The 12,990-nt window shown below is 51.9% G+C and overlaps 2 protein-coding genes across 2 annotated transcripts; both read right to left on the reverse strand.

The window, feature by feature from the left end:
• Positions 1 to 3,330: 3,330 nt before the first annotated feature.
• BBA_01211 (uncharacterized protein) lies at positions 3,331 to 4,188 on the reverse strand (the record flags this gene model as incomplete). Its single annotated transcript, XM_008596308.1, has 1 exon — positions 3,331 to 4,188. One exon carries the CDS (start codon positions 4,186 to 4,188, stop codon positions 3,331 to 3,333), a length of 858 nt encoding a protein of 285 aa, XP_008594530.1.
• Positions 4,189 to 9,423: 5,235 nt separating this feature from the next.
• BBA_01212 (sodium/calcium exchanger protein) lies at positions 9,424 to 12,454 on the reverse strand (the record flags this gene model as incomplete). Its single annotated transcript, XM_008596309.1, has 2 exons — positions 9,424 to 9,757; positions 9,810 to 12,454. 2 exons carry the CDS (start codon positions 12,452 to 12,454, stop codon positions 9,424 to 9,426), a joined length of 2,979 nt encoding a protein of 992 aa, XP_008594531.1.
• Between the last annotated feature and the right edge of the window lie 536 nt (positions 12,455 to 12,990).

The raw sequence follows: 12,990 nt of genomic DNA on the forward strand, positions 1-12,990 counted from the left end.
AATGCAACTTGTTATCCGGGCATCTAGGGAAGAGAATAGCCATTGACCGTCTCGTTTGTGTCTTTTTTGCAGGATAAAGAGAAACAGGTGAGCAAAACCCGGGGCTGGTGTTATACAAGCAAGTCGCTGACACTGGCGGCGAAGGGGCGGGGGTGTTGTCCGATTTGTGCAAGTGACGGAGCCCGTGCTGTACTACGTGCCGCCGTAGCCCCTCATGCCCCTCTAGAGAAAAAAAAACCACGGGAACCTCCGCAATTACAAGAGGTATAAGTCGAGAACAGCCTAGATTTCTGAGATATCAGGCCGATCACATGTGGAGGGAGCTTTGTTTGCTCCCATCTCTTGCCCCCACCGCGGAACATGGGAGTAGTCTAGCTTTGCAATTTAGCTTGGGCAATTGCCGATGGGAGCAAAGAGGACTTCAAATATGCCCCAAGCAGCCAGCTCAATACAGCTAATACATGTGGAAAGCTGTTTGGCTGAAGCGAGGAGGAGAGATTCCCCCCCCCCCCCCCCCAAAAGGCGATACGCGCAAGGGCCGGCCGCAACGATCAAATACGAAACAAGGGCGCATCATAGCACATTATTCCCTGTTGCAAAAAACTCGATGAATACAAAACCAGTTTGCTTGTTCGCCTTGCCTCTCTCGCTTCTACCCGCCCAAGTCGATGGTACTCGGCCAACGGTGGGTTTGGTGGGGGGGGGGCACGAGCTCGTCACACAAACAGGTTGGCGTGTTACCGTTGACGTGACAGCGTTCAGTTCAGTTGCACAGAAGATGGGCAAACACTATACATGATGAATGTGAAAGAAATCACGAAAAAAAAAAAGGCAGATCATGGTATAAAAAAAAAGACAGTGGCGGGTGTTGCACAAGTTTGGGGTGGTCAAAAGCCTCCCTGTCAGATGATGCATCATAACCTCCCCCGGGACGAAGCCTCAAAAGGCGGTATGAGAAGCACGGATAGAGACGGGCTGCATGTGCTAAAGAAGGTTAAAAAAAAAACAAGTGTAAGAATTGTCGATGCAGTTCTGCGCCTCAAAATGTTGTCTGCTTGTGGGGGCAAGGACGGAAAAAAAAACAGTCGTGAATGGGCTCGAATGCGCATCATCAAGCCACCATTATAATAGGAGAATTGATTAAAAAGATACATATCCGAATATTTACAGAACTAATCCACTCTGCTCTCGCAACTACAACAAGTACCCCCACTGCAGAAAAAGAAAGGTTGATGGGTTACAACGACTTGGCTAGTAGATGGATAGATATACCACCAGTAACTACCTTCGGTAAGGTATATAATGTCGCACAACAAGTGGTTATAGCATCGTTGCCAAGCCACAGCAGAGCACATCTACCTAGGGAGTGTCTATCAGTACAGAGTCATTGTCCAGTGAGGCCAATGCCCCCAATCTGATGGTTTGAATTCCTGTATTTACAGGGATGTGCTATTTCCACTCTCTTTTCGTTAGTGGCTCTTGAAACTTGACGCTCTGTTCTACTACCTACGGGCTAAAAGGCAGGTGGGGGGGTCTCACGAGTATTTACACAATTTGCCATTGTTGGGTGTAAAACTCTTGTTTCCATCATCATGATGAACTTTTTGTTTTTCCCCACGCACAACAGTGCTTCTTTCTTAAATCCATCTTCCCCTCCCCCTTCGGAAACCAAATCATGAAGCCGTCGGCTCTTCTCGTTTTAGCTATACCAGCGCTGCGCTAATCCTTGTCCCCCCCCCCCCCCTCTTCCACGGCTATGTAAGTTGGTTTTTTTGGTCGCCTAGAAAGAGGGGAGAGAGAGAGAGAGGGGGAGAGAGGGCTGACGGGCATTTTTTTTAGCCACATGTCCCATTTTACAATCATTGATCCCTGCCGCGCGTGGTCAAGTAAAAATTGATCCACTATACGTACAGTTTATCTACAACTATTTTTCGAAACTCGAAAAGAAAATAACATGTTGTAGATCGGGCAAAAAAAAAAAAGGCTTGGGGTGGGGCAAAGGAGGGGAGAGGAGGGGAGGGGAGGGGAGGCGTGTCTAACTCATTATGCCGGTACTAACTATCAATACTACCCTACTGCAATGCAAGTGCAACTAGTTATCAGTAATTAGAAAAAAAGACCCGACAAAAACACCCATGTTATGGCTGACGCCGTTGCTGCAGCGTATCATTGCATACATTCTTTTTTTAAAAATCATGAAAATACTCCGTATGCTTGGGGTCTCGGATCGTCCACTCGCGCCTTGTCCGAGGGTGAAAATGACCTCGCTGCTTTTGCCGTGTGTTTCCCTTGCACGGCCTCCCCCCCCGCGCGCGCGCATATGTTGAAGGCAAGGTAGGTGTAAGCTCGATTGCTAAGTCCTGAAGCGTTCCGTGCGTCTGCGTCGCTATTATTACTGGTAACCCTCCCGCCGCCCAGTGTCCAGTCATACATGGGCTTTGCATTCTTGGCCCCCATGGACCGCTGCCTTGAGTCATCGTGGTGGCTTGATGCGTTGCGTGTGCGTTCACATCGGCTCGGTACTTGAAAGTAGGCTGTGCTGTCCACTCTGCATAGCCCTCGGCCATGGCTGAGACATGGCATCGCCGCAGACATCAAGATCACAATACACATCTGGTCAAAGATGGACACTTCAAGTCAGAAAATAGAGAAAAGTCACACGCTTTGCTACCTAATCTGTCTGTGACTCCTTGGTGGTAGAGAATCGACAAGAAGTGGGATTGTGCCTGTCGGTGCGAACCACCTTCCATATCTTGAACTGTTCCCACAACATGCATGTCCAAATACCCGCCAATGGCCATGCTAAATACAAAATCCAAGCAGAAAATTCGAAAAAGAAAAAAAAAACAGAGTGAAAAAGAGACAAGACAAGAACACAAGCCACGAGAGCAACACGAGCTCTGCAAGTACTTGTCTGATCCGTCATGCCATCCTAGCGCCTATCCTTCTCCCAATATTGTAGCGTAAAATCGTGGATGCCTTCAGCATCGGCCAGCGCATTAGCACCGAAGCGTCATCCTTGTGGTTTTTGGTGCTCCCCGTAAAACTCCCGGAGGTATAAAGCAATGTGAAAAGGGAAAATCGTCTAAAACACTCAATATGAATATATGGTAAAAAAACATAAGAAAACAGGATGGGTTAAACAAAACTCTGGTGCCAAAGAGATTTTGCTCATATGCAATCCCAAGAAGGTCAAGTTGCTGATATTGGTGTTGCACGGCTGCTGACCGGGCAGCAACCATGCACGTCATAACGTCGTCTCAGTACAATGCAAAAAAGTCAGTCTCGAAACCAGTCGAAAACTGTAAAGTTGAAAGGCATGGCCTTTGACTATTCGACCTTGCGTCTCTTTCCGCGGGGAGCGGGCTCCATGCGCGGGGTATAGGTGACGGTCCTTGTCACAACCTCGCGAATGTTGCGGACGCTGGTGCGCGACCTCGTCCTTCTCTGATCGGCGTAGTGAGCCCTGAGGGCGGCGTCCCAGTCAAAAACGGAGCGAGCGGTGCGGCCGCTGTACGGTGAGAGCAGTGAGCTGACGGCGCTCATCGGGGCAGCACTCAAGGGGACGGCACTCAGGGGCGAGTCGAGGTTGGATATGGCCGGGCTGGGGGGCAGCATGAAGCTGGGAAACGAGGTTGGCCCAGTGGGCGGCGCAGACATGGGCGCCTTGGTGAAGGGGCTCGGGGGCACAAGAGAGGCAGAGGCCAAAGCCAGGGCTCTTTCGACAGCCGAAGCTTTTTCCGAGGCAGAGGGAGTCGTGGCCGAGGTAGGTGAGGAGGACTTGGTGCTGCAGGCAGTAGAAGTGGCGGGCGATGTCGAGGCCGAGCCATTGTCCTTGACGCTGGCGCTGCTGGCACTGCTAATGCTGCTGTCGTCGGCCTTTTCGCTCGCGTCGGCGGCAGGAGAAGAAGAATTGAGCGCCGTGGATTCGGCAGTGACCACGACTGGCGAGACGGCTGGCGAGTTGCTGGGCATGGCCTTGGTGAGGAAATCGGCGTAGGCGGCCGGTGGTGTGATGGGCGTCCTGACAAAATCCGGCTCGACCTTGCACAGAACGGGGGGCCGGCCCAGGCCGGAGAGGGGTGTGGCCGTGTTGATGGAGGTGAGCGAAGCGGCAGATGTAATTTCAGAAGGAAAGTTGCTGGTAAGAGGCGTGGCGACCTCGAGCTTGGGCTTGGGACCAGGCATCTTGAAAGCAAAGAGAGGTTTTGGTCGTTTAAATTCGGGCGCGCAAACGGCCGGAGGAACCAAGACAGGGAAACGACGTAAGCGGGTATCGAAAAGGCTCCGCGTACAACACCAAGCAGACGGGGAGACGAGTGGTGCGAGAATGTAGACTGCGATGAGTGGTGGGCGATGAGGAAGATTTAAAGGAGTGAAGGCTGCTGGCGATCAAGCAGAGGAGCAAGACAATTATTGATGAGTGTCGGCCTTGAGAAGGAAGGAGGGAAGAAAAGGCAAGCGTGGGAAGGAGGCGGCAGTGCTGGCGGTTATGTATATTGGCAGCAGCAAGTATTCGTAATGGGAGGAGAGCTCAGCGGCAGCGAGTGGTGGGATGAAGGAGGGTGTGTGGCATTGGGTTTAGAGGGGGGGGTTTGGGATAATGATGGGATGGGATGTGTGGAGTAGCGAGATAAAAAAAAAACAGAGGCAGAAGGAGTGGTGGATGATGGATTGTGGAAGTGGAAGTGGAAGAGCGGGGGGCTTAGGGGGGGAGTGGAGAGGAGCCCAAGGGGGCGTGTGCTTGACGGCAGCCATAGAAACCCTCAGGCGCTGGAACGAGATGCCACAATGGACGAGCTGAACCGCCGTCCAGAAGAGCGTACCTAAGGTACAGCGGGTATATATGTGTGGATGGTGCGCTGGATGCGCTGTAGTTACAGTACTCTCTCTATCGGTTGCTTACCACCGGCATATTGCAGTGGTATGCAATGTACCGCAACATCGTTTCAATTCGCGCCAGACAATCAATGATAATCAAAATTAGAAACATTAACAGCAGAATTTTCGGCTTGCAAGTACGGATAGGGGTCACAAAATTAAGTGCCAATGCAAGGATGCCTGGGGAAAAAAAAAGAAGAAGTCTGTGTTTTGGGACATAGTGCCAGCGCAAACAACGGCAGAAGCTAAACGGCTGGCTGGCTGGCGGTGGTGTAAGTCGCGTCGTTTGAGAATCGACCACCCCCCCCCCGCCCAGCCCTCTGCAATGTCCGGGGCTCAAGCTCAAGGCCAGGCCGGGGGTTAAGGGGGGGAAATAGACCCGGGAAGGGAGGGGGGGCCAAGTTTTTGACCAGATGAGGTTTTGGGAGCGGTGATGTGATGGGTGGTGATGGGGGGTGGTGATGATGAGGAACTGGTGGTTCAATGTATCTGGCACGGTAAATGGTAGGAGGTAGGTACTTTGAGCTGTCACAAGTTTGCAAACAGCTGTACAGTTGTACACTGATGGCGATGAACCAGAAGAGATAAAAAAAATAATGAATTAAATAAATATAATAAAATAAAATAAAAAGACGCCAAGGTTGAATAAAGAAAGACAGAAATAAAAAATACGTCAGTGGAGCCTCCTTGCTCGCTCGGCGGCTGCTCGATCGTTGACAGCCAGTGGTTTGTCTGTCTCGGGCGGGGCCGCATCTCGTTGCTCCTCTCACCAAAAAACCTCGTCTGCTTGGGACCACACACAAACTTACTTGACTGGGTAGTATTAGTCTGACCTGTTTCCTTTTCTCCCTCGGCTACGCGCCCATCCAGCCCTTCCCAAAAGAAAAAAAAAAAAGAGTTCTTCTCGCGTCTTGTGATTCGGTCTGCTGCGCAACCCCTGGTCGTAATCGAACCAGTCATGCGATTGGGTAGACCTCCATGAGCAATGAAAGGGGGGGGTTGCCTACATGCCTGCATGACCATTTTGGGCTACAGAGACAAGCCTCTTCGGTTGAAAGAAGAACAATGGCCAATGTTCCTCGTGTCCCAAGTATAAGCCTTTTTCCCTCTTTTGCCCTCTTGTTTTCTTCTGTTTTCTTGTTATACCCGCTGCTAATGCCCGCCGCCGCCGTTTGCCTTGGCTGAAAAGCAGCCTCGGCGGTTCGCCTTGGCGTATCCCACGCAATTGGTCGAGCCAAACGGCTTCTCTCCTCCTCCTCCTCCTCCTCCTCCTCCTCCTCCTCCTCCTCTGCAGCCCATGCTACTACCTCTTTCGCAACTGAAACTACCATTGATAGTTCCCTTTTACTTTTCGACGGCAAGGCCGGGCGGGACCCAGAGAAGAAGAAGGAGTGGACGGACGGGCGGAATGTCGACATCCGGGGGCACTGCTTTGCCTTTTCTTTTTCCTAACTCTTGGCTGGCTGCCGCTGCCGCCAGTGGACGACAGCCCCCCCCCCCCCCCCGGGGGGGCCCGGGACCGGGGGATGCGGCGCAGCTCCGGTTTTTCCTGCGTGCAAGTCGGGCGAAGCTTGTGGGGAAAGAATGGGCCTGTCAACACGGCCCAGCTTCCTCAAAACAAGGCCCGAGAACTAGTTAAATATTGGGGGAATGAACTAATAACTTGCTGACAATCATCTCAAAGTATTTGATCAGATAATTGTGACAGAAAAAAAAAGTCCTGTAAAAAGTCGTAATAATGACGGAGCCCAAGGACTCTGGAATATTTATTATACGGAACCAGCCCCGTACTTTCATCTTTCCATTGAACTTCCCTCGCTCTTTGCCTTGTTCACTCAGCTTTTCAACGTTTCCCTTTCATCGCGGACAAAACTATTTAGTTAGCCGCCCTCGTCCAAAATGTCCCATACATACATCTCCTAAACCTCGTATCTTTTTTTAAAAACCTCTTCCATTTCCTGCCCTCATCTCAAAATAACCCGCTCCGTGGTTGCGTCGCCCCGGCCCACCTTCGGAGCGCTTCGCCGACCATCCATTGGCTGCCGCTCCTCCCATCTTTCATGACACTGCATAACTACTACTGCGAGCCGCCGCCGGTCTTCAAGGAAATCTCCTCCTTCAACTTTTTTGCTCGTGGTCCGGGTCTCATGCCTCCTTTTTTTTTTCCTCTGTTCGTGTAGCACCAGCCGCCCGGCAAAGCGTCTTTCGCAACTCGGTCTCCCCACCCAAATGACTGGATGTCAACTCACCCGCGCCGTCTACTGCATTGCAAAACGGGAAAGGAGAAAAGAGAGAGTGGGAAAAAAACTGCAATCAACCATTTTGTACACCTTGACCCGCGCTTGGAATGTTGTTGTTTTCTTGCCGTCGCACTTGTTCTTGCTTTGCGTTGCCATGTGGCTTTTTTTAGTCACAACCCCCCCCCCCCCCCCTGTCTATAAGCGCCGTTGCATAGCATTTGGCTTACATGCATTTGCATCGACCAACGGTCTTCTTTTTTCCAGAACAATTCGGAACATCAACCACCCTCGGCTCTTTGCTTTCATTGTTTCGTCGTCTTTGCAGCACGCAAAACTCCTCATCTCTTTTCGCCCTCTTTTCACCTCCATTCACTCGATTTCCCAACCCTCGTCTTACGAATTTCGCCTTCTTGTTGGTGGCGTTTTCAGGCACGCCATGTTTATTTATTTTGGGCTTGGGCTTTTGTGGCGCCGGAGCGCTCGCTGGGTTAACAAGGTAAAAATGCTCAGCCAACTGGCTTCTCGCACGTAGCTTGTGCAGCCGTGAACCAGGCTGTCGGGACCAATAGCATCGTCTTCACTATTGGTCAATGCCGAAATAGCTCCAACTTGCCGCTTTATTATTACGAAAAGAAGAAGAAGAAAGTTTTTTTTTCCCGCTGCACGCTTCACGACACCGCCTCGTTGCTCAGCGTTGTCGGTGAGTGCGCCGGCAGTTGAACACAAAGAACTTTTTTCAACTTCTTGTGTTTAAATAGCCGCCTTTACTGTTAGAGACTGCACAAACTGTGACTACCTTCACGTTCCTTTGTCTCGCTTCTTTGCCCCATCATGATCGGTGAACTTTTGTGTTTATTTTCACCTGCGCCGTGTACATACCGACCGAGGTCGACGACTTGCAGACGCCTCCCGCTGCCCTACCCACCGTGTGTGTATGCGGCAGTAGCTTGCATCTGCATGTATATTTTTGGGCAATGCAGGCGATATTTCAACACATGCCACCGAGAAGCCCCGGACGCGACGCATCTTCTGACTCATTTTTTTCGTTCATCAGTCAACAAAAAGCCCCGACGTGGCTGCCTTGACAACGTAGCACGTTGCACGAGCCCAAGCTTATCAAGTAGTACACGATTTACGCGACCCAGCAGGGCTCCAAAGAGCGCCGGGTCAATATCAACATTTCAACAGAGGGCGTCTTTTAGCTCTCAAAAAAAAAAAAAGACACCTCCTTGTAATTGGGCTAAATTCTGTACTTCCGGCCAAGGCCCTCCTGGGAGTCGCCGAGAGGGAGTTACGCCACGGCGCTCCAGAACTACGCTATTCCAGTGGCGCGAGGCAGCGGCTACAGCCTTTTCGCTATTCTTGTAGAGTTATATTTCCTCTTTGTGTTTTGCTTCTCGTGTCGGGAGCATCTCTCAGGCCGCAGTCGTTGTAAATACTTGAAAAAAAAGATGAGGCAGCAAACCTGGTCAGCTGGCTGTTTCCAACAAACAGTTGAACCACTACAGAACACTGCAAAAAAGCACCAAGACATACACCAAGACCAGCCAAGCCTCCAATAAAAGACACGGCCAAAAGCCGCACCTCTCACTCTCCGTGCTCGTTTGTGTGCTGCTGGTATTAGGCGTGGCTTGCAGGTCGTACGGCAGCCCAAAGATGTTCGGCGCGTGGGAAAAGTAGTAAAAATCTCCGTCTCTGGGTGGGCTGTTCAGACAACTTGGCCCAGCTGAGTCGCGCATTTCTAGCCGAAAATCCGGTGGCGTGCATTCCAAAAGACCCGTCTCTTCCGTTCTGCATCATTTGGCACGCAAGATAGAGCAAAAACGCCGCCCAGCTATGCGGCCGTGATGGGGTGTCTGGTGACGAACCCGGGGCATGCAAGCACAATCCTGCTCGGGCCGCAACTGCATGATGCCGCAGCGACATGCGGTAGTCTTGGAACTCTTGGCAATCTTGGCTGTGCTTGCACGTGTATTTATAAACCGTGGATATGGGCACAGAATCGCGCGTCATCACAGTCTCCTTTGTTGGACTCGTACTTAGCACGGCAACATGTTTATCTACAGACGTAGTTCAATGGTCAACGAGCAACAAATATAGAAACACTCTTTTAGAAAAGAAATCACACAAGTATCGCTCTCTATACGATAAGGATGTGCATCCCCGTCTCACGGATGTCAGACACACTTCCGACTTTGTAAGATACTCAACTCCATGCACCTTCGTGCTCATGAAATAAGTCAACGCCAATGGAAAGAAAAAAAACTGCTGGCTTCTCAACACCGTCAGAAGAAAAGAAAAATCAAGTCTTGGAGCCTCCCCAAACGCCGCTCACTTCCATAGCTACATTGATGGCCGTGCTGATTGACCAAACCGCAATCAGCGTCCAGCCAATCTTGCGGCTCAGCACCCATTTATTCATCGGCACCGCAATCAGCAGACCGCCCAAGATGGCCAACAGCGAGATGGACGAGACCATCAGCGTACCCCCAATATTGACAGGATACGGGCCGTAGTGCACCGGCTGATCAGGGTGCTTGCCTCTCTCATGGTTCGCGCCCTGAATCATCATCAAGACGCCGCCGATACCAATGCCCAGCAAAATGTTCAACAGCGGACCACCAAAACACGCGGACCTAGTCATCAAGTTAGCGTAACTCGACATTCTGGCTTAGTTCTAGTACTCACAGTGCCATGACGGGGTGACCAAGTCTAGCCACGGTGATGTCAGCCACCAAGTCGCCAACGCTGTTGCCCGCTGCGAAAATGGTCAACCCCAGTAAAGCTTCCGAAATGTCCAGCACTACGCCGAGCGTCTGCAAGACACCGACCACCTCGCCGGCAATTGTCGAAATCCATGCGATACTAATCACGAACCCCAGAAAACACAAAATGTAGTGGTGCTTGGGCCGGATATGCTCGACCGTGGCAATGACCAATATCGCCAACAAGACCAACGATGAAAGCAACGAATACAGCACCATCTTGACTAGCGTTCTCTTTGGATTTTCCCACTCGTCCAATTGGTTAGCCCACACGATAACGACCCCAAATAGAGGCCCCGTAAACAGCTGTACACAAACTAGCCACCTGTTCCAGGTCCCAGGGTCGGCAGCACTATTGCCGGCAGAGGGAAAATCTGATACCGCTTTGTTCGCGAGTGATGTGGAGGCCACTTCGGCTGCGCCTGATGAATTGACAAGAGTATTCGCGTTTGCCAGAGCTGAAAGCAACGGTGACTGGCGACATGACGAAGTGTGACTGTTGCTGCGAGTCGCCTCATCTCGATATCTTTCCCACTCTGTGGCAACTCCTCGCTGACCACTTGTCTGAGCCAGCCGATCAGCATCACATGCAGGAACCTCATGACCAGATGGTGAGGCTATAGTCACATCAGTATGGTCGTCTTCGTCTTCTTCTGGCTCAACCACAGGCAACGTCAGGACCAACAGGAAAATGCTAGGAACAGATACGGCGCTGACAAATCTGTCCCACCAGGTCTTGCTACGCCAACCTTGCAGTGTTGGAAACAGAGTCGCCAGGATAATGTGAGGCGGCGGCAAGATAGAATATGGCCACCAAGAGACAGGCTTCGGTTCGGCAAGGCATTCGCACTCGTGTAAAGATCCGGGTAGCTCGATGCGTCGTCCTACAACCGGAGAAGGCAGCATGAACTCGCTAGGCTCTGCGTTTGGTGACGGTGTCAGGAGCGCAGGAGAATCTGAGAATTGAGGAAACGGCGAGGTGGGTGCGGAGCCGTCGCTTTGGCCGCCCTGGCGCGTAGGTGGCCGCACCATAAGCGATGGCAGCTTCTGACTCGGTTGGTTTTTGTCTGTTGCATTTGCTGATGCTGGAGACTGGTTGGTGGGGGGAGGGGCTAGATTTCCACCAACGGTAAAAGATGGCGAAGGCCATGAGACTTTGGCGGCGCCCTCTGGCTGCTTTGTCCCTTGCTCACCATCGCTCGAGGTGTCTTCTGCTTCTGTAATCACTCCAGGCGCTGTGTTAGTTGAAAAAGCACGCGCCCGTCCCTGGGCGCTCGGTTCCAGACGCGGATCTAGTGGGGACTGTGATCGGTCGGATGTTTCGGTAAAGGAAGCTCCGCGCTGTCGCTGATGAGGGATGTGGTTGAATGAATGACTGCGGCCTGATATGTTGGAAAGTTGCCAGTTGCTCTCACGCTGAAGCTGAGCAAGGGCAGATCGAAATTCTAAAGCGCCGACAAGACTAGGTCTAATTGGAGTCTTGGTATTTCTCCGGGTTCGATTTGTACGCAGAACGCGCATGCCTCGTGAGACTTCTGCCGCAACCATTCTCTCGTGGTCTTGTACCTGCTCATCGACTACCTCGTCCCAATCCTGACCTTCGAGTTCAATGCGTGGGCCAGCCTCTAAGGCAGAAATGTCGGGCCGGTGCGGCTCTGAGGTGCCATGGGTGCGGTCAACATCATCAGGGTCATCGCGGTATGGCTCACCAGCCAACTCGTCACCGGCTTGATTAGCAGAACCGTAGAAATGGCTGCGAGCTTCGCCTTCGCGACGAAGGCGAAGCTTTCTGCGCGAGAAATACCAGTGCCAACCAACGACGGTAGCCACGTAGACACAATAATAGGCTATCATGGCCAAACACTCCCAGAAATGCAGGCTTCCATCGGCTAGGAAGATCATTGTAAAAATGACAGCCACAATAAGAAAGCAAATGTCTCGCACGTAGGACCTTCGGTCAACTTTGAATTCTCGTACCAGAGCCATCGACCCTGCGACGACACCACTGATGAAGCAAGCAGCGCCAAGCAGCTCGCCGACAGCCATGCTAGCGCTGTTAGATCCCATGGCAGCAAATGTGCTAAAGACATCCGGGGAGCCATTGCCGAGGGCAAGAAACGTGACACCGGCAAAGCTTTCACTCAAGCGTAGGATAGTGGCAATAGTGCTGAGGTTGATGCTGAAGAAGTCGCTGGCGGCAATTCCAATGGTTGTGAAGAGCAATCCTAGCCAAAGGACAATCAAGATGAACGCAAACGGCTGGGCATGGCCCAGCTTGCAATAGTAGAGATCCAAGTAGGATATGAGGCCGGCATCGTCATCTCGACAGTACTTCTTGATAAAAGAGCACTGGTCCTTGGCGAGGCGAACCTCTCGGCATTCCGGATCGGCATGCTTGCTCCGAGACACAAGGTGAGGGGCGGGGTTGGGCGTCAAGGCACTAGGCAGCAGAGACTGATGTGTATGCGCAAGAAACGAGTATGCGGAGAGAATGGCAATAATGATGAGCGTTATGGCAAAAGGCCAGGTACTGAGGCGTCGGCGGCCTCGGGCTAGGACTGCTGCCATGGTGCCGGCATAGGCATCTCGGAATTGTGACGGATTAGGCGCCTGCGACTTGGGAAGTAGAGATACGGCGACGACGAATGCTTCGAGGTCGATATGTTGGTGAGGGAGCTGGAAGCCCCGAATCCCTAGAGACTTTTCATGCAAGGTCCAAAGGGTTGTGGATGATGAGGTAATGCGCAAGTTGTAAAAAGGCGATTAGCATAAGGTGATGGATAAATGGCTGGCCTTGGCCAATCTACTGGTACGCTATGTCCTTGCACCACTTTATGCTGGTGCATTACCGATGGTCTAGCGGGCAGCTGGCGCAATTACAGCGATCTGGCACCCTGGCTGGGACCACCTACCTAGAGTGGCGGGATTGGTGGCTGAGGCCTCCAGCACCCACTGGAAAAGCAGGTACAGCGGCCAGCGGTAGCGGCAACAGCGGGTTGAGCGGTCGCGTGGCTGTGATAACTGGGTGCATGCTATTGTGGCTTTACTTCACGTGTGCAACTAAGGGTGCTGCAGAAACTCAAATAGCTGGACACCTGACACCT

Source organism: Beauveria bassiana, assembly GCF_000280675.1.
Source record: "Beauveria bassiana ARSEF 2860 unplaced genomic scaffold BBA_S00002, whole genome shotgun sequence".
Taxonomy (NCBI): domain Eukaryota; kingdom Fungi; phylum Ascomycota; class Sordariomycetes; order Hypocreales; family Cordycipitaceae; genus Beauveria; species Beauveria bassiana.